Raw genomic sequence first — 24206 nt, 5'->3', positions numbered from 1 at the left:
TAGTGCAGCAGTGCAGGGACAGAGTTTGACAGGTCTCAGGTACATTTTGCTGGCAGTATTCATGAGTCTGGATCCAGGAAGAAAGGCTCATAAAGTGGTTTTCCAACTGCAGACGGATAGATGGATTTACTGTCCAGGAAAGGAGACTCTGACACGGGAGGCCAGCAACAAACTCTGGCCCACAACCTTCTACCTGCGACTTAAAGATATAGGCTTCTCAAACAGAAAGAGAGAGAAAGGAAAGAATGAAGAAAAAACCTCCAGCCTGTAAGTATCATTATAGAAGTTTGTATTTGTACAAAATGCCTGGGCACCCACACCAACAACAGGCCAACACAGAGCCAGTGTACAAAAAAGGGGGCTTTCCTAAGGAGGCTTCCATGCGTGCAGCAAAATTATGGAGATGTTTTGTCACTATGCTGTGGCTAGGACAGTGGTCTTCTTGGGGTGCAGCATTGGAGCTGGTGACACTAAGAAACTGAATAAACAGAGCAGGAGACCTGGATCTTAAATTGTAATTGGCTGCAAACTGGACCCTCCCATTGAAGCTGCGGTGGAGAGGAAGTAACATCAGTCATCAGTTATCCATCACGGACAATCCTGACCACCACTGCACCTCTTACTGAACAGGCCCAGGTTGAAAATGTTTCTTTCCACCTCCACTAAGACATAAGTTGAAAATCTTTTACACCACATATGATCACCTATAATGCAATATATATGTGAGGTGGAGAGTCATCTGCCAGATATGTTATTTTTGTATTACTTGTTATTTCATAATCATTTCAACTGCTGGAACAAATACTACTACTACTACTACTACTACTACTACTACTACTAATAATAATAATGGGAATATGGGATAAATAAAATAGGTCTCATCTCGTCTGTGTAAATTTTTTGGCTTTTCATATAGCTCCATCTAGTGGCTGATAGAGATATCGCGGTAAATGACATTATGAAAAAGAAAAAGGTAAAGTAATATTTCTGACCTCTATAAGCTCAATTAAAAAGTAGTAGCCGATAGAAAACATCTTTAGGAAAAACTTAATATTTGTTTCGGTGAAAACAAACAGGTGTACAGTTTAGTTTAGCATATCGTGTTTATATTGTTCCGTTACGAAAATAACCCGGAAGATATTTTATGTGACCGTTTGAAGTCGCTAATGTTGCTAACTTGGTTAGCGTGTGAACGGTTTCAGCCTACGTTCAGTCGTGTGCTTGCTTTAAAAATACACACGCACACACACACACACACATTATGTATTATATATATATATATATATATATATATATATATATATATATATATATATATATATATATATATATATTTATAAACTATAATCATTTCCGGGTCAGCTTTTACTGTCGATATATAACAGTCTCTCTCACCGACTTGTCACCCGTCACAGCTTTTATGTCCACTCCTCTGCTAATTGCCGCTGTTGTTGGCGGTGGGGTCCTGCTTCTCATGCGGCGTTTATTCCCCCGTCAGAAAGCCGTTAAGTTGCTCCGTTATTCAGGAGAAAATATGCGAGGCAAGACAGTCATCGTGACCGGGGCAAACAGCGGGATAGGGAAGGCCCTGGCCGGGGAGCTTCTGAAGCTCCGCGCCCGGGTCATTATGGCTTGCCGGGACCTGCGGAGCGCCGAAGAGGCAGGCCAGGACATCAAGAAGCAAGCGGGACCAGAAAACGGGGAGGTGGTCATCAAACACCTGGACCTGGCTTCTCTTAGATCAGTCCGAAATTTCTGTGAGGAGGTGACTCAGGTAAATGAGAACCCAAACAAAGCAAGAGAGTAGATGTTTGTAGTTTATTTACCAGCTGTGGTGCACTTTGTTATTGAGCCCAACTCAGCAGAAAAAAAACAGGGCATTGCTCCAAGGGGACTGTCCTTGGTGCTGAAATTAAGTATTGGACCCCAAACCCACATTTACTACAGATGCAAATAAACTATTGTCCAACAGGGGCCAGTCTAGAAATGTTGGTCTCCTGGCAGATGTTAAGAGTTAATATCCAATTTTATTGTAAGCTTCAGCAAAGACGATACTGTTTAACTGTAGCAGTGATCCTTGAAAGGCTTCAAGTATTTTGTTTATGTGGTCCGATATCACAGATTTTCATCAGGTAGCTTTACATTTCATACAACAAACAATACTCTGTGTGCTTAGACTATTGAGTCACAAATGAGAGTAAACACAGGAGGAGCCAAAAGCTTCCTATACATTGATTACTGTGCAAAATTTTGAGCCACCACTCATTTTCTTATATTATGCTTCCAATGAGCCGGACATTTTTTCAGTTCACTCTTTGTATCTGATCATTTTCAGAGCATTCATTCTAGCATAAAAAAAGCACCCAACTCAAGAGATGAACCAGTGTTATTGCTACACATAGCAACATGCTACACATAATGGCACATACTGTAAGTCTTTCATAACAAAATGTAACATTTCTTCTCATTTCTTAAGTTGAATATACAAAAATGCCAAAGATAACACAATTTGACAGGCATAAAATAATATTATTGTACCAACAAGGTGATTGCCAAAGAGCTGTTTGTTGAAAACTTGGCATATCTCAGCAGTGTGTCCTTAAGAAATTTGAGGGAGCTGGACAAGTGGCAGGGAAAAGCGGTGGGCCCAAAAAACTGTCTACAGCAGATAAAATAATGTACTTAAGAAATAGGAGAAAAAATCCAGGAAAGAACTGACACACTGCCAGTGCAGACTGGCCTCTACCTCAACATTATTGCAAAGAACAGAACAAAAGGCAGCAAACATCCAAAGAAGAGCTGGCCTAAGAGAGCTCAGGCTGTGTTTAAGAATAAAGGTGGTCATACCAAATATTAACTTTCAAACTTTTTAGGATTGTGAAAACTCAGTTTTTGCTCTATAAAACAGTGTTTTTCTATATGTTATACACATCTCTCAATAAATCTCTTCACCAGAGCAAACTTTTAAGAAATAAAGGGTGGCTTGACACTTTTGCACAGTACTGTAATAGACATTCAAGATGGTAAATTCACAATGCTGTATTAGTTTGATGAAGAAAAATTGTAACCACAGGCTATTATAGCATACCATTCCATAATCAATATAATTAAATGATAAAGACATACAATCTAATACAATTCAGTATACCCTCTGCTATTAGAAAGTTTTATCGTTTATTTTTTTCTGTAATTTAAAAGTTCATATTAAACTATGTTTCTTACAGAAGTTATAATTAAAGTTACAGATTAACTGTATTGTTATATAACACACTGAGATGCTTTGGGGCTTTATTTTTGTCCTTCCTTCTAGCATTCAGGCATAATGTCTTTATAAGTACACATCATAGTTTAAGTCAAAGTGGTTTAGGTGTAAAACATTACTTACTCAGAAATTTGGCAGATACCTCGTATAACCACTGGGTGTCTCAGGGAGATCTCTGCAACCCAGAATGTGCTATACTTTAAGTTTTATTAAAATAGGTATTATATTAATTAACTTAACCCTTTATTTACCACAGGCCCACCGGTGGGCCCATTTCACAAGCATTCTTAACCATGACCATAACTCAGTTAACATTTGAGTTTGTGAAAAAATTCAAATGGTTTCTGAAAAATCTGAATTATTTTCTTTTTCATTTTACAGCTGAAATTATAAATTAGGTCATTTAGCCTGTAGAAGTCGTACTCAGCAAAGGGATGAAACGTTTTGGGCTTTTCCCCTAAGAAGAATCATTAAGATTGTAATAAAAATATTTTGTAATGCTTTTTTTTTTTTTTGGAGTATGGGGTTATTTATTCAAGCATAAATTGCATTTGTGTTTCTCAAGTGAGTGAAAATTGACAGAAAAATGTATACTTTTTGTTAAATAAGATAATACAGACTGATTGCCTTCATTATACTCAGACCAGCCCTGCTCATGTGCATTGTCACACCATAACTGCCCATTCTAAGGGAAGAAAAAACTTATTTAAGTTGTTTGGTTAAAATTTGATCTTTTGTTATGCATATGGACAATTAATGCCTCTGGATGCTGGAGAAGCTGTAATAAAACCTTAATTGGGGTCTTAAATGTTTCAAATGTATCTTTGTTGCCAGGAGGAATCCCAGGTTGATGTGCTCATCAACAACGCCGGTATTTACCAGTGTCCCTACACAAAGACAGACGAAGGTTTTGAGATGCAGCTCGGTGTGAATCACTTGGGTCACTTCCTCCTCACTCACCTGCTGCTGGACCTCCTGAAGGCTTCGGCCCCTAGCCGCATCGTAGTGGTTTCCTCTAAACTTTACAAATATGGCCACATCAACTTTGATGACCTGAACAGTGAAAATAACTACAATAAGGCCTTCTGCTACAGTCAGAGCAAACTGGCCAACCTTCTGTTCACGCTGGAGCTGGCCCGTCGCCTCGAGGGGACGGGGGTCACAGTCAATGCTCTCACCCCGGGGATCGTGAGGACCAGGCTAGGCAGACACATCCAAATCCCCCTCCTGGCAAAGCCGCTGTTCTACCTTGCCTCGTTGGTATTTTTCAAGAGTCCATTGGAGGGGGCCCAGACTCCTCTCTATCTGGCCAGCTCCTTAGAGGTGGAAGGAGTGTCGGGGAAGTGCTTTGCTAACTGCGAGGAGGAGGAGCTGTTACCCAAAGCTACAGATGAGGAGGCAGCCAAGAAACTGTGGGACATAAGCAGGAGGATGGTTGGACTCGCTGACTGAGCAGAGTCCAGCTCTGTGGATGGAGTTTGGGGAGTGGACTTAAGTGTTCTTGGACCTGATAGCTAATCTCTTGCAGCCCCACAGACACCATTCTACAAGCGTACACTTGCAATAAATAAAAGAATGATTTCCATCCTGAGGATAATAACATTAATTGAAGAGCATATTGTAGAGTGAAGTGCGATAGGGGTGTGTGTGCAAGAGTGCCACAATGCTTAGAGATTGTATAAAGATTTTAATTTTAAGGTGTGCCTATCAAAGTGATGTTTAAAAAACAATAAAGCAGTGTTATGTGAAATAATCTGCTTACATCTCAATAACCCTCCAGGTTTGCTTCTCCCCTAATTTTTAATAAGCTAAATAGCTTTCCAATTTCCACACCATTTAAGAAATCAGCTTGCAGACAGCCGTAGCAGGGTTATATAAGTGCATGTAAACAAACCCTCACTTCCTAGAAAGACTCAGTAGGGGGAGAAACATTTCCCTGTCTCTGACAAAAACATTTCATAGAAACAGATGTGAAAATTAACTCTAAACTTGATAATTTACTATATTCTGTAATGAATCTAATGCATAGATTACAGTTTTGTGTCTTGACCTAGAGTCAGACAGGCATCCTCGGGTCAAAAGGAGCAAAATCTCGGGTGCATCGCCTCAGAGAGTTCTTCAAAGCCATGCTGAGTTGTCACATTTTCCCGTCAGTGCTTGTGCTCTGCAGCTCTTGGAGTGAAACGTGTATCTGTTTCAGGTTCAGCTGTGGTGTTGGAAAGCTAAATTTTTGCATGCTTTAGCATCTGCTTTGCTGTGCAGAGGAAGGAGAGGTGGTGGAGTGATAGCAGTTGATCCAGTTCCCTTCATCTTGATGTGTTTGAAGTGTAAATGCTTTCTGCTAGGACAGCAAGGTTAGCGATGCCGATCGGTGAGCTGCTGTGCTGCAACTCCCTCCTGTGGATGGATTGAGAGTCCTCTTACCTCATTTTTATTATTTAAAGTTCAAAGGCATTTGAATAAATTCAAGAGCATTTCCAGACCATTTACTCAATTGCTAAGTGTGCTAAATGAACCATTTTTCAATTGATACCAAAGGGTATTTAGAGAAGGACTGCAAGTAATCATTTTCCTACCAGAATAATCAATTTTTCCCAGTTAATCGATCAAATGAAAACTATCCTTCATGATATTAACATGCCATCGTCTTCAAGGAAGAAATGTGGTCGGGGAAAAAAACCTGAATGATTGTGAAATCAAGATTGAAACACCAAAGCTGGACTTTGGAGATATGGAAAAAAGGTGATGTGGTGTGATGAGTCTGGTGAGAGTGGTTATACTTTGGTGATTGACAAATCAGGACAAGAACAGACGTGGATGAAGCACTTACCTTACAGGTCTGTGGGGGTAGTGTGTGGGGTTGCTTCAGTTGGTCAGGTTTAGGTTAGGCAATGCTATGTACCCAAAAGAAGGAGGTCAGCTGACTACCTAAATACACTGAATGAGCTGGTTCGGCCATCAGTACTTTTCTTCCAAGGTGACAATGTCAAGGTTTAATTGGGATCAAATTGAAAAACAGTCGCCCAGAGAGCAGGAAATATACTTTTTACACATATATTGGTTATCACCGAGTCCACACTTTAACCCCACTGAGAATCTCTTGGAGACTCCCATCATCAGTACAGGACTCTGCCGAAAAATGAAATCACATCGCGCAAGTTGAATGAAAAAAACGCTAGGGTGATTATGTGTTATCACCAAAGCTAAAGGTGGTCCAGAAAAATATTAGAACATGACTTTTTTCTTCTGTTGGTCAGGCAATTGGTCAATATCTGCTGACTAATATATCAGTCAAACTCTCTATTTTTAGGTATTTTGTCCAATTCCTATTTATTTAGTGCTTGGCGTGGCACTTTTAATACATCAAAGGGGAGTATACCATGATATAATTTTCCTTAGTAGCTCTAAATTAGTTTGTTATATATCACAGACACTCACAGAATATGATCCATTTCCTTTTCTGTAGTATTTTCTTGATGATGACTCCTGGGAAAACACAAATAAACTTCCTCTCTGTTCTGAATTTGTTGGCAAAAATCCTTCTCTACTAACCTATTTTTTGCAATTATTTTTTTCCCAACAGTGAAAAAGCAGAGCTACTTAGTGACTCAGCAATCTGAGTCTGAATAATGAAAGGTCTTCCACTCGGTTCAGTCAGTCAGCTGAACACTGCGGATCAGCAGACATGTAATTATGTTGAAACAACAACCGATCGCTATGCAACTGCGTGAAAGATATTAAAACATGATATCGCTTTTATTCAGCGGCATTTCAAATCCCTAAATGTGTACATTAAAGGCTGGGAGCTTGTATGTATAATTTGTGCTTTATTAGGCGAACAAAACAACCAAAATATATAAACATGCATCGTTGTGAAATAAACAGGGTTACAGTGGTTTGGTGGGGTGTGGGCATCCAAATCTGAGGTAGAAAGGGGACAGGAAACCTCTCTCTTGGGGGATATAGAAGAGCAAAAAAGAAAGCAATACTGACTGGTAAAACAGATCAAATGTTCCATCAATAACAATAAAACACTCCCATCAATACTGTCAAATCCATTTAACAGAAGGAAAAACAAAACAAATGTCTAATGGTTCGTTTAAGGTACTAATTTGTCTTTGTTTTTTCGCTTCCTTTCAACACTTGTATGTAAATCATCACAAGGCCATCGCTGTTCCAGCAGATTAAAAATAACGGCTGAAACAAATCTCTGTGCACGTCAAGGGGCAATTAAAATAATTCTCTCAGGGTTTTTAGAATAAAGCAGTGGAAGTTTTTTTTAATTTATTTACAAGTTCCAGAATTACCAATAGAATTTTGCACTGTTTTTTAAATGTATCTCTTGCTAACAGCTACATACAAAATATATCACTCAATTTTAAGTTAGTATATATTTGTACATTTGTAGTTTAACACATACACATTCTCAAAAGTTTTAAGGACTCTGTGAGCTCCTCTTTGTCTGTTTCCCCACATCTGACCCCTAACTTGACTTACTGCCTTGAGAAATTTATAATGTAAACAATTGCCATCCACTGCCGCGCCATCAGTGCTTTTAAATGATCAGCAATAGTTACATGTTCATGATACTGAAGATCTCCTGGCTTCTATTCAAGCCGTCAAAATGGCTGCACTACGAGAAGGTGTAGCTGAACAAACCAGGGCTCTGTGTCTACTATTGAAGATGCAACCTGATTGGAAAGTCCTTCAGTTCAGAAGTGTTCCATAAAGCTGCGCCTTAGTCAGACTGTCCTTCCTGGAAAGTCCCAGGGAGCCAAATTTTTGGTTGTACGGAGGAGGAGGGGGTGGGGCTGGTGGTGGCGACTGGCTCACCTGTGCAGGCACGCTGTGCATCTCTACTTGATAGTGCTGCAGTTCTGCGGCCATCTCCAGAGATCTCTGGTGGAGAGACTCGGTGGAGCTGTTGGGGCTGGGGTCTACATAATCAGTGCTCTGGCCTCCAGATGCGACATTTCCCTCCCTGTCTTTAGAGCTCCCTGAGTGGTACAAGCTGTGCTCTGACCCCTGACTGTCCTCAGCTCGGTACAGGTGAGCTTGGCTGTGAGCCTGGCGCAGCCCTGGGCTGCATTCGGGACTGGGGCTGGCAGCTGCCCACACTGGGTCCATGACATCCACTCCGTGGTGGTAGTAGTCAGCCCCTTCCTGGAAACTGCTGTAGAGCGGCCCAAGTCGAATCTTGGCGGGACGGACGGAGAAGTGCTGCTCCGAGAAGCTGTAAGGTGAGGCCCGTCCTGGGCTGCGGTAGGTGTGAGCACTCAAGTCCTCCACGCTAAGTTGTCTCCACCGACCAATCAGCTCCTCTTCCTCGGGGGCCAATGTGCTGCCTCTACGGCTGTCTCCATAGGCGACACTTGGGGAGGAGGACGGGGGGAGTGGCTCATAGGGCTCACTGAAACAGGAGGACATGGTACGGCTGTAGACGGGAGAGCTGCTGTTCTGATGGTGGCTCAGCTCTGTCTGTTGGAAGGGATGAGCATTGGCAAAGCCCCGTGGACTGTCCCTCTCCCAGGATGAATCACTCTTTCTCTCATAGTCCCCTGCATCCCTCCATTCCATGTAGAGGGAGTGATGGTGGGGGGAAGAAGCTGCACTGCTGGGCGGTCCGTTGCCTTTGTCCTCAGACCCCCCTCCACTAAAACTCGAGTAAGAACTGGAGGCTGCACCCAGTGGGGGAGGGAACTTAGCAAAGTGCTCCTGGGAGAAGCCAGCTCTCAACCCAACCGAACCTTCCTCTGGAGTACTGTCGGTGGAGTTCTGGGGCCCATACAGCAGCTTCCTCTCACCGTGAATATCCATGCTGGGCCTCCGCTCACGGTGACGGTCATCAGGGCAATACAGGGCTGTGTCACTGCTGTACAGGTCAGTTTTATAGGCTCCGCGTAGCCCCAAACGCTCTCCGGGACCCAAACTCTCCAAAATAAAGGCATGTTCCTGTGTTTGCGGGCTGGGGGAGCGGGAGGCCTGGCTGCTGCTGCAAGCCTCATCTGGCTTTTCAAGCACTTTGGCAATGAGAGAGGTCGGGACAGAGTCAGAGTAGGTGTGACAGAGGGGAGACTCCTCCAGGTGCATGGTCAGACGTTCCTGGAAGTCAGCAGGCAGCTAAAAGTATCAGAGAAACAAGGGTAAAGCAGGGAAAATCAGTGAATGTTAGTTATAAATTATAGCAAAGACCTTTGCTATAAACCTTTATTTATTTTTTTTTAATGCATGGTCATTTGTTTGGTTCTATAGCTACTTTTTCCTATATGAAAACAGAACACAAGTGAATGTCTTTATTATTCGTCCATTATATTTTTATTGAGACAAATATTTTGCAGGTGGATGCACACACAGACCAGCAAACATGATTGACACCCTGATGCTGTCTCCAAAACTGAACCACACATGTATGTTTACACTGCTTCCACAAACAACAGACATTAGATCAGATTATTGCAGTGAATCCATCTTTGTTTTGTGTTGGGTGTTTTTAAAAACAGAAAATTAATCTGCCCATATGGAGAAGATATATATAAATCTTATAAAGTTTGTATCTGTTTTGTGTGAAACTTGTATGAAAAGCATACAAGAGTGAAAACAGATATAAGATCCCTTGAAAAATTATATAAATGAAACTTGTATGTTTTGGATACTTCCTAAAACAATATATCAAAGTAATGAGAAAGTGGCCACTTTCATGAGTAAATCATATAAGCCTTATACGATTCACTATATGAGGCAAGCCAAATCTGATGCAAGTCTTATAAGTTTTTTCTATTTCTTTTCCATATTGGTGGTTTCTAAATGGCCTAAATGAAAAAGAAAATAAAATCAGTAGTTTGAGTCATCATTTAGGGTTTTTTTTGTCCTCATTCTTTCTACTGAGAATGCTTTGTTTACTTAGTTTTATTCTAATTTTTAAAAAAAAGTTTTATTCGAATTCACTAAGCGATAGTAAAACATCACTGCGCCCCCTCAAACACCAAACCAATTTCAGCCTAAATGGAGGGAATGCTAAGGCATAAAGATAATCTTATTTGTGTATCCATCACCAGACGTTTCACATACAAAGAGATGAAAGAGGAACATTTATATATTTTATGCATCATTTCTAGGATTTACTCAGAGGTTAAAGTGAGCCAAAACTGTATCTTTGGTGCATATCTACATACGTTATGGTTGCGGTACTTTAGCATCTAGCTAGTGCTACAGAAGAGGAGCTAGCATTAAAGAAGTAATGTGTCTCTTTGGGTAGTAGAGATTAATTTGAATTTAAGCTGATGATCCTTAGATTTATTCACTAAATTTAACCTTTATACCAACTTTGTACTATCTAATACAAAGACAGTGTAAATAGCTCAGGCGTTGAAATCCGTCAAGATAACTTGTGAAACATTTGCTATAATCTTGTTAAATTCAGCTGTGTTAATCTACAAAGAGCAGCAAACCTCAGAGCAGTAGCAGCAGTATAGGTTAGCTGATCACAGTATGTACACAAAGACAATTTACTGGAGCTCACGATAGAAATTGATGTGGTGCTTTTCTCCACGCTGAGCCACCACAGCTAATCTTAGGGTCCCCCTACCTGCTGAATCTTACTTTAACCCCTGTCTATACTTATTTTTCTGTACTATCTGTATCTGTACTCCAACTTAAATAATGAATGTCTGACTTGTTCCCACCTTTTTTCCACCTTGGTAGGCACCAAGACCACCTCTTGTAGGTTTGGTGGCTACCAAGCTATCTAGTGTTAGCTGATAACTTGGCCCCCTCTCATCTAAACATAGTCATGGAACGGTTCCTAAAAAGCAAGGCTTTAAAAACAAGGCTAATGAAATGTCCTATCTTTAGTATAGTATTTTGTCAAATATTATTTCTTAGAATTTAAGCCCAAAGAGTCATGCTGATTGATTTCTTTCTGGTGACATGGCACTTCATTTCTTAAATAAGATATCTCAGAGATTAAATGTGCAGTCGGGATGTAAGTGGCCTCCGACATAAAAGGAGTTCGACATCCCTGGTGTAAAGTCTTGTTTTTGTGTCAAATTAAATTTACAGTTAATTTTAATATGATACATGATGCTTTTATTTTTCCATTAATAAATGAAATCAAAATGTAAACACTGCATTTTGTATTTTTACTTGTTTAATGATCTGAAACATTTAAATCTGACAAACATATTAAAAAAAAAAAAAAAGAAAGAAAGAAAGAGCAAACACTTCACAGCATTGTAGCATTTTATCCAAGCTCCTCACAGGTTCTGTTATCCCTGCACAACGCAGTATGTGTGCCAGTATGTTAGATTGTACTTTAGGTGGTTTCTGAATACGATACAGCAGCCTACACGTTCACATTTACCTGCCTTCACTGCATGAATTGTGTTCACAGCTGCAGGGAAAAAAGTGTAATCTTCAGTGTCACGAACCTCAACCAAAGAGAACAATATACCTGATTTTGAAGTGAGAATAAGTCGCTTTCCTCTTCTATTTCAAGCATTTCTTAATAAAAAAAAAAAGCCTCCATCCACTATCTCTACCTCTCCATAGCAACAAGCATTAAGCTAACTGCACCACATCATCAACAGGAATCTAGTCAGTTGTTCCTAATTGGCAATGAGAAGGAAGCTAATTATAACTTTGTAGATGGAGAAAAGACAAACACTACAGAGAACATGAAAGAGACGGTTTATAATAGCACTTTTATTGCATCTCGGACAAAACTAAATGCCACTTAATTACTGTCCACACACTTTTTTCATTTGGGCTTGTTTTAAACAAGATCTCAATTAGCTTTTATGCGTCATTCAGAAATCCAAGCGTGATCATTTTACACCCTCTCTGTGATTGTTTTGCAGCAGAACAAACGACTAAAGCGCTTCTGTAGAGCCACTGCACCTTTCAAAATGCTGCAGCGCCATTCATCAATAAACTTTCGATTAGCTCACACCCACAGGACCAGCAGACGGGTGGACATACAGTGAGTGCATGTATAGCCTCTGACCCCTATTATGTTTGGTAATGTGCCTGCAGAACAGTTTTTCACTTTATGATAGACCCTATACTGTTAACGGTGCCTACGTGCGTGTGTTAATGTGTGTACCGTGCAAGTGTTGGGGATATTTTATGAGTCTTATGCAACCAAATGCAGTTTGCATTGATATTTCCATTCAGCCATATGCCTAAAACACGTGGACAGGCGTCGTGGACGCTTGCCAGTTTCAAATCTACCCTTGTCACATGGGCGAGGCACAAGGCCCACGGCTGATGCAGCGGAAAGTGCCACCAAGCTGGGCTAGTGTTAAAACACTCATCAATACCCGCGTGCATTCTTTTCACAAGGAGCAGCAGGACACTGTGATGAGGCTGCACCGTGCTCTCCATTTGTATTTTGCCACATACAGTAGTTTTACCTCCTCTGTTGAGTGTCCTTCAGAATTGCTCACAATGTGCCTTGAAGTAGTTCCCATGCTGCTTTGTGGTTTTACATGATTAACAAAACCAGTGCAGTGTGACCACACTCTGGCTAAACTGCACACTGAGTGACCGGAACAGGAACACCAGTCTGTGTGCATGGAGTAGAGGTGTAGGTGTTATTGTCACAGTTTCAAGTCATGGAGGAAAACAGTCATCACCAAAACCTTAAAACATTGCATCCAACACAAACCACAAATATTAAAACTAAGAGAACAAACACTGTTGCCCTCTCCTTTCTGGCTGCTTTCTGCATTTCCCCAGTCTATGTTTCCCTTTTTGTGTGGGTTGCTTTGTGTCCCCATTTCTGTTTGCTTCCATCTTTCTGCCTTTTTGTTTTTTGTTGACTTCAGCTGTATCTTATTATCCTTCTATTATCCCTAACAAATTACCACAATTTTAAATAAGATGATAGCTTTTAACACTTTGGTGAAAATCCTTTCTGGACACTGACTGCCTGAAGTCTAGAACCCATGAACATCACCAAGTACTCTGTGTCCTCTTTGAGATGCTCTATTAAGCCTTTACTGCAGCCATCTTCAGTCACTGCTTGTTTGTATGTCTTTCTGCATTCAGTTTCATATTAAATAACTGAAAAGCATGTCCTGTTGGGTTGAGATCAGATAACTGACTTGGCCACCGAAAAATATCTCTTTTATTTAACATGACAAATGCTTTAATTGCTTTTCCAGCATGCTTTGGGCCATTAACCATTTGCACTGTGAAGCACTGTCCAATCAGTTTTGGAGCATTTGGCTGAATCTGAGCAGAGTACAACCCTGCACACTGCAGAATTTATCCTGCTTTTTCTATCAGCAGTTACGTCATCAGTACGCACTAGTGGCCCAGTTCCATAGACACAGGTTTGATTCTAGGTCTTTCTCATGATGTCTACCACCTCAAAAGGGTTTTTGATCAGCTGTTGTAAAGGTTTTCTTTTTCCTAATCATGGAAATAATTCTGTCATCATGCACTTTAGTTGTCTTCAGTGGTCCTTTAGGCCTTTTAGGTCTTTTAGGCTGGAAAGAGCCTTCATTCTCTTAAGTTATTGCTGACTCTCCAATAGCTCGAGTTCAATTCTTCAGCCTAATGATGGCCTCTGTCACTTGAATTGACACATTTTTGCGGCTCATATTGAGTAAAAAGCAAGTTCAGATGAAATAACACCTGGAATCAACTCCAGACCTTTTATCTACTTAATTGTCATGAATGAACAAGCAAATAGGTGTCATCTAGACATAAAACTAGATGCAGTTAATTGTCAAAATACTTATGAGCATATAAAACTGGACCATTATCCATAAAATGTGTATAACACCTAAAAAAGCTAATGCAATACTTTTGTTAAAGCCCCTGAATTAAAGCTGAAGGTCTGCACTTTATTCACATCTTGCTTGTTTGATTTAGCTTTCACTGTGGTGCTATACAGAGGCAAAATTATAAGAATTCATTGTCATTGTCCAAATACTTATGGATCTGATTGTAATTGCTATTGCAACTTTTTATTGTCAGGCCTTCAAATGATCTGCATTTGAGAAAAAGCAGAAGTCAGTTATGTTTACTAAACTAAATATTTCTCACATGATATATGGTAAATGCACATCACTGTAGTTTGGATAGAAATAAGGTAAAAATCTGATTTGTTATAAAGGAAGATGTTAATGCTGATTTGCTATACTTAAAAGAAAAATTAGTAAATCAAGCTGTGGTTCATGTCCTTCAACACATAGTCACTGTGTATAGTATAGATAGTTCTATAGTATATATCCAGATTGCATCTAGCTAAAAAAGTCTTTTGAACTCAGAGCCATCGACTTTTTGAAAACTTGCCTCTTTCATCTCTCTCAGGTGAAGGTTATTTAAAGAAAAAAACCCATGAAGCTTTAATTCTTCACTTTCTGTCCTTCCTCCAGTGACCTACAGTACTCATCGCTTCGGGAAGACTTATCTTTTCTGGCTCACAAAGGGCAAGATGACCTTCATGTTACAGTCAAGACAGCAAATTTCTCTTCGCTCATCTCATGTCATCAGCTGAAAATTCAGCTTAGTGCTGCTCGAGATACACCTCATTCAGACCTCTCCTCCCCCTTAGCTTTTACCAAAGCTTTTTCTTTTACCTGTCTACCGCTGAACTGAAAAATTACAGATTTTTCTGTCTTTCTGGGTTCACATCAAATGTCAGCGCAAAAAAGCCTGAAGCTCATACAGTTCTTAAGCTTGGTTGTATGCGACTTTTGTGCAGAAAGGCTACCAGGGATTAGACTGAGGCCTCAATAAAACTGAGGAACATATGCAAAATGCATTTTTACAAAGGATAAAGAGCACTGGAAAAATCAAGCCTGTAAAAGTGAGTGCACAGCTCACCTCTGAGAGTTGGGCCCTGTAAAGAGACTTGTTGCACTGCAGAAGCTGAGCAGCCAGGTTACAGTCCTTTCTGTACATTTCCTGCAGAGGCACAAAATGGCCACAATCAAATGAAAGAACAGAGAATGAATATTAAAACTTTCGTTGCCAGCTAAATTTCTTTTCTCTTTTGGATCAATACTGCTTAAACTCTATTCTCCCAAACCTTTTTTCCTTCTTCAGAAACACAAAACTTCTTATTTAACTGCTTATTTGAAGTACTAAACATGCTTGGGAAAAAAACTACAATTTGCAAACACATGTGTACTGGTGTAAATGTACAAATTATATGGATCTTGTGTATGGGGGGTACAAAATGACTCCGAGAAAGATCTTGGCCATGCTAAATTATAAAGCTTAAAGTTTACATTTAAGGATATGTGGAAAATTCTGATCATTGGCCACAGCACAAGAAATTCTCACAACTCTAATGCACACTGTACACCAACTTATGGCAATAGGAAATCAGCATTGTTTGAAAGCATTATCGGATGATCACATTTTCATTGTGCGTTCCACACATGTAATGTCAAATATTATTAGTGGATGTAATCTAACACCAACTAGAGGCCACAGGCTGTTGTAAGCAACTAGCTTGTCAAGGGATTAATACTGTCACGACTGCAAGAAAAGTGTCAACTTCAGCAATAGCAGCACATCTCCGTGTCCCCAAAGGTGTTAGGGCCCTATCATCACTACTTGTAGCTTTAATTTTGCATGTTAGTTTTTGGTAGTTTATCTGCCATTTGTTCCTGGAGAGAAAGAAATCTTCATTATATAACGTCACTGAACTTAGTCTTCAGCTCTTTATTGCTGCTTCTTTTATCCTTTAGTCAGTGCAAAGTTGCATCACTCACACTGCCATCTTATTTGCTGATATTCTAATATCTGTCGACAAGTTTATGCATTTACAGTAACACACCCAGTAACACACCAAACATTTTTCTTCTTTATTATTTGTCAGACACAACACGTAGTTCTTGTCCCAGTTGAGCATAACTTATGTAGCCTAACAATGTCTCTGCTACAGAGAACGTGGTAAAAAGTGTTGAGTTTCCGCAATGGGATACCTGAATGAATGAACCACTTCCTCTACAAATGCCATAATTCAAGAGGTAACTACCCCTAGTGACCAAATGTATAATAAAAACAAAATAAAAAAAACCCAACAACTTTTAACTTATCCATTTATGTTCCCGCTGCCTATAAATCAAAGTTAGATCCTACCGGTCATATTTTTTTTTTCATTTTATAACAACAACAGTGTAACGGAACAGTAAAATCATGAGTCCATTTTGAACTTTAATGCAACAAGGTCATCTTACTACTGAGCTTGCATGTCTTACTCACGAGTTCGTCCAATAATCTGAATTTGCAACTCCTTTCTGGTGCTCCAGTTTGCATATCATAGTGGGCAAGACTATGAAAACCCCAAACAGAATGTATGGAAGCACCTATTTTCTATTTGCCTCAAACAATAACTTCATACTCATCGTCTGGCTCTGCAGAGTTGAATGCTGGGCACTGCTTTACTTACATTGTCTTCTTGAAGCTTCTCGATGGTGAGCTTTGCCTCCATCAGGTGGTTGTTGAGGACGATGATCTCTCTGCTCAGAGCACGCTTTTCATCATCGTGGTGCTGTGACTGACAATGACAGAGCAGGGATTTAAAGATTACTTTAAAGTACTTTCCTCTATGTAATTCTTTCTTGTGTGTTTTTTAGGAATTAAATTTATAGAATAGATTGTTTATAAGAGACCTTTCAGACAAACTTTCAAAATTGATTCTTACATGTTTTTAATTCAAATATGAACCCGGTAAACATAAATAGAAAATTTTTGATAGATCTTTCTAATTTTCTTTTGAGATCTAGGTCGTCAGTACTGTTTATATTGGCAACTGTATATATATTTAGCCTTTCACCTAACTCTTTTGGATTTTGGTGCCCGTTGTAAGTGCTTTCTGTTCTGAGTGTTGCTGTTTTAATTCCCTTTTGCTTGTGCTTGTCTGTTGCTCTACTTTATCTTGTTTAGTTTTACTTTTCATGGTTGCCCTCTTGATTGTCTTCAGCTGTCTTTAGTTCCCCTTCTATTTCCACCTCACATGTATATATTCCCAGAGTGTTCCTTTGTCCTTTGTTGTGTTCTCCATGTAACTCAGTAGCTTTTCTTTGTGTTTCTGGATATTTTCATTTTGACTTTTTAGATTAAATGCTTGCTTTGGTTTCTACTTCTGTCTCCTGCATCCTATTTTTGGGCTGTCACACCTAATCCATATTGCTTACAGCTGAATATGACAGCAGCCTATTACATACTTATTTTTTAGCTACTGTTGATGAATGGGAAAATTTAATGTCAGTAAACTGAGCTTCCATATAGTTAAATCTTCATTTTTTTTTATTGCATTTTTTTAAAAGCAAAGTTTCTGTTAGCTTCATCACCTGTCAGTAAAATGTATTTTGGCCAAGGGCTTTGGGTTTGTGGAAGCTGTAATTAAAATGCCTGAGCGTACAGTAGTTCCGCCTCTTTGAAAAGTTTAACAGACTCAAACTATATCACAGTGTTTATCAGTCTTGTAATTATGTCCTCTGTAGTTGTGCAGGGCCAAGGGGTCAGATGGGTTTGCGGCACCTCAGGAGTAAACAAGCTTTACTATTACAGAGAGACTTACTCAGCACCTTTCTCACCCTTGTGGAGGGTGTACGTGAAATGAATCAGCTGATGAGAACACTTCAAAAAAAAAAAAAAAGGCTGCCAGCCTTTATTTTAAAAATCACCAATTTTCTTTACACAAAAAGCTGGGTGACCTTCAGCTCTTTATTACCTGTACTTGGTATCTCACATTGTCATCAAAATGATGGCGACAGCAATGATTATTATCTTGTGCTGTAACAAACCCATTCGACGAGCATTTTCAGCTGTCTATTCAACAGCGAAGACACCTGATGGTCATACAGTGTTCTCCGGCAGACTAGTTAATTGTATCTTTCCACCAGCAAAAAAAAAGCAATGTCTGACAAATGAAGTGAGGTGCAGAGCACTGAGGAACAATGGGTTTGCTATCACTCTGCTGTTGGAAGGAGGACAGCCAATTGTAATAAGCCATAATTAACGTCAGTGGTACCAACAGAAGGGCATTCATATTCAAACAAGCTCACCAAGTGCTCTGTGTCATCTCTAAATCTCAAGGCTTGCCTACTTGCTTCTTTTCTGTCTACAAATACTGCAAATAGTTGACCGCAAACCTGAGAGCTTATTGTACAGCATGTACACAGGGTTTAAAACACACAGACACCTGTTGAGATACTCACATTTCTGTGGATCTTCTCCTCCAGATCCTGGTTGATCCTCTGCAGTGCTGAGTAGCTACTTTGTATTCTAAGTGACACAATAAACAACAGCGCTCACTTGCAGGTAATAGATTGAACATAAACAGTAGCAGCCGAAGACTTCTGCAACTGGAAATAAACAGATTGGCAGGCTCAGCAGTGCACTGCACAATTCAAAGCTGAATAACACGTCGTATGTCTCGTAATAGAGGGATTTTTTTCCCCACAAGGCATGGTAACATATATGGAAAGATTTTGGGCACCAGTAATAAATATTGAGCCACTACTGACAGAGGACCCCAGCCTGAGGATGTCAATGTAATTAAAAAGAAGGGAAAAAGGTGACGTTTTGATTATATTTTATAATTACACCTCTCGGGGTTTCTAAAAAGTACCTCAAATATAAAAATGCAACTCCTTTTTTCATTTTAATACTAGTAAATGCAAGGTTTATGTCATGAAATTAATTATTATTATCTTTGTTTTAAATCTGTCTAATCACCACCAAAGCAGATACTGTGATTAGTTTTGGGAATTGGTTTTGAGTCAGCGCCATAATTGCTTTTTGTTGTTTTTGTTTTTTACTGAGTGATATCAGCACCGTCACCAATCTGATGGTTCTTAGTGGAAATCTAAATGGACAGATGTACCGAGATGAGGTTCTCTAACCTGTACACTGCGCAGAGTATCGGTAGTATATCCAGACACTTTGTTGGCCAGCATTTAGTCCCAGTATGGCTCCTGTTGAGGATGCCTGAGACACGCCGTGTTGACGTGATCATCAGAAACAGCTCCAACCAATGACCACTGCACAACAGCAGCCTTCACCTATCCAGGAATTGGACAGCATTTCCTCAACAGCAGACTCAGACACTTGTGTGGCCTTTCACACTTACATCATGTCCTGAGGAAACCATGCACTCTATCTTGTATATGCACATACTAAAGTGTCAGACTATAAAATCTATCAAATCTATTTAAAACACAACTGGCATTTGTTTTTGATACCACAAGTAAAAACTTGTGTAAACAGCAGGTGAAGATAATAGAAAAAAATACTTTCCAGGAGGTAATTTAAAATGATACAGTGTTGTGAGTTACCCAGATAAGAAACACTGCACTGCAGCACTGCATAATTTGCTGATCTCTCAAACACTTGTGGTACAATTGACTTGTGCAATTAAATTCTTAGATCTTAATTGAAGGAGGATCTCTAATATAATGACTTAAAGACCCCCTCAATACGTGCTTTACGATATTGAAAAGAGATTAATAATAGCTTCAGCCCACTTTGGTTCTTACATAAAATCTAGAACGCTCATGGTAGACATATAATCTTTATTATTTCACTATGTTTGAGTCTCCAGGTATTTTCTGCTTACATCACATTGGTATACTTTCTGTAGTGGATCATAAGGGGTTTCAGAAAATCACCTCATATGTCTACTGCTTAAACAGTGATGGAGTATTAAACATTTTTCCTTAGGCACATGAATGAAGTGCTATATTTAGATCAGTCAAGATGAGACAAAAGCAGAATTCAGATTGTTTTTTAGTAGTTTTAGACAAGTGTAAAGAGGAATTTTGTCAATCTTTGTATTCAATCATTTTCAGCTTTTTACGTTAAAAGCCTTTTGTAGCTATTTCTTGAAATATCCTCACATTCTTAGATTTTTGAGAAATTTATAGCACCATCTATACAGGTCATCTTGCCTGGAAGTCTTTCTGTCTCGTAGCCTCGTATTAGTACCCTCCCACTTCTCTTTCTCGTGATCTGCACTGTGTGCAGTCACTGGTCTTGGCCAGGTCCACACCAAACAATCCGGACCCCGTCTGATCCAAACAAATTTATTTTGGTCTCTTCTGACCAAAGAATGTGCTGCCAATATTCGTCAGGCTTCTTTTCATGTTCTTTGGCAACGTATATTATTATCCTGGCGCCAAGTTGGAAACGGCGAAGCGCAAGCGGCACCATTTTCTGAGGGTGGCCACTGCACCTTCTGTTATTCATAGGGTGGCTCTTCCAATTACTCCTAACACCTGGTACAGCTGTGTTTCAGCTTAGAAATCTGATGCTGAACATAGGCTCATCCACCCATCCATATTTTTGTATAAGCAATCACCCTGCAGTGGAATTTTAAAGTAATATTGTAGACTTCTGACATGTAGTTTGATTGTTCATCTTCATGTACAGTAAATGTCAAACCTCCAAGCAAAACACATTTGAGTTGAGCAGTACTTAAAGGCACACTGCAGTGTGCCATTCTAGGGCCCTGATTATTTCAATATGACTATTCTTCAAAAGTAACATTGTTTTGTGTAGCACTGTGTTACAGCACCAATGATGCGGCGTTAAATGCATCTGTCAAATGCTGACATAAGCTCAAAATGTTTAAGAACCCAAATTTCCAAGTATCATCATTTCCTCTTTCTCTTCTTGAAAGAGAAATAAAACTGAATTTGGAAAGGAAGCAGTGAGTTTGGTGACACTTTTCTGGAAAGAGTTTAATAATCTGCTGCCAACATCTAATTTGATCTCTTTATTTTGTGTATTTCCCTTTAGGTGACAGAATAACCATGCTCCGCTTAAAACTGATATATTATTTGTTTAGCATTCAGTTTATCATTGTGTCCTGTATTATGCTTTATATCAGGGGTGTCAAACATAAGGCTCGTGGGCCAGAATCGACCCGCCAAAGACAACAATCCAGCTCACTACATGTCTTTGGAAAATGTGGATGAGGGCATAGATTTTGATCTAAAGCTGATAAAGCTGATAGATTTCTTTAATTAAATAGAGCAGCATTTATTATCATGTAGTAAAACTGAGATGTATTATAGAAATTATGCTTCTTTTTCTTGTATTGAGATTTTACAGGGATTAAAGAGATTACAGTTCAACTTTCCTACACTGACAAAAAAAGGAGGCCAGCTTAAGATCAAAGTGGGCCACCAATGTAAAATGAGTTTGACATCCTTGATTTATACAGACTTATAAACAGTATTTGATTGAAGAATACATTTGTATATTAATATTATCATTCCTATTATTGTTCTGCAGAACAGAAACCTGTGCTAACCCTGTTTTAGTCAGGCCAGTTTAATGTCAACAAGTCTAACTTTTTCCTGCTCAATAAATAAAATAAAAAGTTTTATCTCATACTTCATAAAAAGTCCACTAAAACAACTGCTACGTACTTCTTGTGTTGTTTGGGCTGTAATGGGCTTCTCCTACAGCTCCCTCAGTATATTTTATCTTTCCTCAGTTTTAAGCTTGTGTTCATTGGACCAGAACTCCAGCCTGACTAACTGCAGATACCCATGGGTAAGTGCTGAATGTGGAAAGTCCAGTGCAAGCACTATCCACCACAGAACATTTGTGAAAAAGATGGCATATAAAACATTTGCTGTTGCTGTTTACATTCCTGTGACAGAGCTGTGTTGTTATTGTCTTTTACTCTCTCTGCTCATGTTTGCTCTCACGAGTGGAGAAAAAAAAGAGAATCTTAATTTTCTGAAACTGAGAAATGTTGACTGCAAACAGAGTCCACAAACAATTTGTGAAATCTTCTGTGCCACACTGCCACCATCTTCGCCCCCTGGGTGTTGTACAGTTTGTACTGAGGGGCCTACCTGCGCAGTTTATCAGTAAACTTGTCCAACTCCTCCTGTGCTCTGCGCAGCTCCGTCTCCAGGTACTGCCGTGTGGAGTCAAATTCGCTCTGCAGTAGCTCCAGCTTGTGTGTTGTGTAGTTAAGTCTTTTCCGTAAGTCCTCCTTCTGCTCCAGCAATGAGCTATACACACACACACACACACACACACACACACACACACACACACACACACACACACACACACACACACACACACACACACACACACGGGTTCAGAGCACATGATGGAGGAAACAGGCTCCTAACTTGAGTGCATGCTTATCTAAGTAGTCTACAGATCTTTTTAATGCACCCCTGAATGGCTGTGCAGTTATGATGGGAGCATCATGAGAGGGTGATAAAAGTAGAAAACTTGTTTGCAAAAGTGTGTGGTGCGAGGAAAACATGGGATCAAAACACAGATCTCTAATTAAGAATCCAGGCTGGGGTAAGTAAGGATACAGAGCTTTTTAAGACATTAGAGCGTTAGTCAATCTTTTTCAGTATTAAAGCTCTGCAGCACATCACAGAAACCTCATCAGAAAGTAATACAGGCCCAATGGAGAAAAAAAAGAGGTTTTAATCAGTGATGAAACATGAGACAATGAAATCTAATATGTCATGCGAATAGACCCCGAAGGCTCCGATTTACAAAACGACGATATTCCCCACATGTAATACGGGAAGACAGCACAATGATGAGTATTTTTAGAGTATGTGCATTACCTGAGCTTCAATCTAATAAAAGGGCAAGTGTGAGTGGGAAAGGAGGAAATGTCTGTTGCCTTGATGGATTTGAGTGTGCACGGTGGGGCTTAATGGACCTCACATTGACGGACAGATGGAGGAAGGAGGGTAATGACTCTATCTGAGACCGGATAACAGATAGCAGATTGGATGGAGATGTGGTCACGACGTTTTTGTCACTTCCTCTCTTTGTCTCTTTTTCTCACTATTTAACGAAATCATAGATTCAGGGAGTCAAGGGCTGAGGGACTTCGAAAAAAAAGAACAGGGACAGGTTCCTTTGAGGGTTTTTGTTTTTTCAGGACACTAAAATGAGGTATCGCCCAGTTTAATCTAATTAGCATACATGATAATCTTTCTGCAATCGATAAGATGAAAAGTAGAACGGGTCAAACCAGACTTCATACAGAACCTCATTGGGTATAAATTAATATTTCCGCTCGATCATTTCTCAGTGGTTTCATCCAAATGTCTCTTTTAATTTCCCCATTAAAGGCAAATTACAACACAGATGCACCAGATATGTGCAGGAGACATGGACACAGAGGACGACTTTGGTTAAAGTAGCTATGTTTGGTATATCCACACTAAGCTTAGAAAAAAAAATTGAGCTGAACTAAAAAAGGTGACTCATGAGCACTATTATAGGCCACTATAGACCACTATTATTACACCTGTTATTATGGACCACTATTTGTGTACGGAAAAGTGTTTTTTATGGTTAAAGACCATTATTTGTGCATTAGTGTCATTTTTTTTAGCAGCTATCTCATTTCAAAGGGTTGAATGACCATATTGTGTTCCTATCCTCTGACCTAGATAGAAGTGTTACAACAGCTGTTCGGTTTAGGGGAATAAGGATAAGGATGCTAAATAAGAACCCAGACACACAGTACAGGGTGGGCCATTTATATGGATACACCGTAATAAAATGGGAATGGTTGGTGATATTAAAGTCCTGTTTGTGGCACATTAGTATATGTGAGGGGGCAAACTCTTCAAGATGGGTGGTGACAATGATGGCCATTTAGAAGTCGGCCATCTTGGATACAACTTTTGTATAGGAAGAGGGCCATGTGACACATCAAACTTAGTGGTAGTGTCACAAGAAAAACCATGGTGTGCTTGGTTTCAACGTAACTTTTGTCATGGTGCTGAGTCGTTGACCCAGCGTTTTGTGTTTTATGATTATTTTCCTCTGTTCTAGTTATTCGGTGTCCTCCCCCCTTGTGTCCGGTTCAGGTTCTAGATTTCCTGTTTTGTTCTGAAGGTCTGTGTCTGTTGTCATTGTGTTCAGCTTGTCTCCTCCGGTCCTCATGTGTATTGGGTTCAGCTGTTCT

General features: G+C 39.7%; 2 protein-coding genes across 5 annotated transcripts in view; one reads left to right on the top strand and one right to left on the bottom strand.

Moving 5' to 3' along the window:
- The first annotated feature begins 1343 nt into the window (after positions 1–1343).
- rdh14b (retinol dehydrogenase 14b) lies at positions 1344–7244 on the top strand. The gene is made up of 2 exons (XM_085134318.1): positions 1344–1774; positions 4097–7244. The coding sequence occupies exons 1-2, from the start codon at positions 1421–1423 to the stop codon at positions 4712–4714; spliced, it is 972 nt and encodes a 323-aa protein (XP_084990444.1). The 5' UTR covers positions 1344–1420; the 3' UTR covers positions 4715–7244.
- LOC146501824 (brain-enriched guanylate kinase-associated protein) overlaps positions 3764–24206 on the bottom strand; it is a 44518-nt gene continuing 24075 nt past the window's right edge. For all 4 annotated transcript variants that reach the window (XM_085134307.1, XM_085134309.1, XM_085134308.1 and 1 more), the window contains 5 exons: positions 22099–22260; positions 18448–18514; positions 16674–16781; positions 15098–15178; positions 3764–9382 (listed from right to left, as the gene is read on the bottom strand). In XM_085134307.1, the coding sequence (XP_084990433.1) occupies positions 7970–9382; positions 15098–15178; positions 16674–16781; positions 18448–18514; positions 22099–22260 (1831 nt within the window). In that variant the 3' untranslated portion in view covers positions 3764–7969. The remainder of the gene's footprint in view (positions 9383–15097; positions 15179–16673; positions 16782–18447; positions 18515–22098; positions 22261–24206) is intronic.

Source organism: Neolamprologus multifasciatus, chromosome 15 (assembly GCF_963576455.1).
Source record: "Neolamprologus multifasciatus chromosome 15, fNeoMul1.2, whole genome shotgun sequence".
Taxonomy (NCBI): Eukaryota; Metazoa; Chordata; class Actinopteri; order Cichliformes; family Cichlidae; genus Neolamprologus; species Neolamprologus multifasciatus.
Note: the sequence above shows the minus strand (reverse complement) of the source record. Positions and strands in the feature narration are given on the sequence as shown.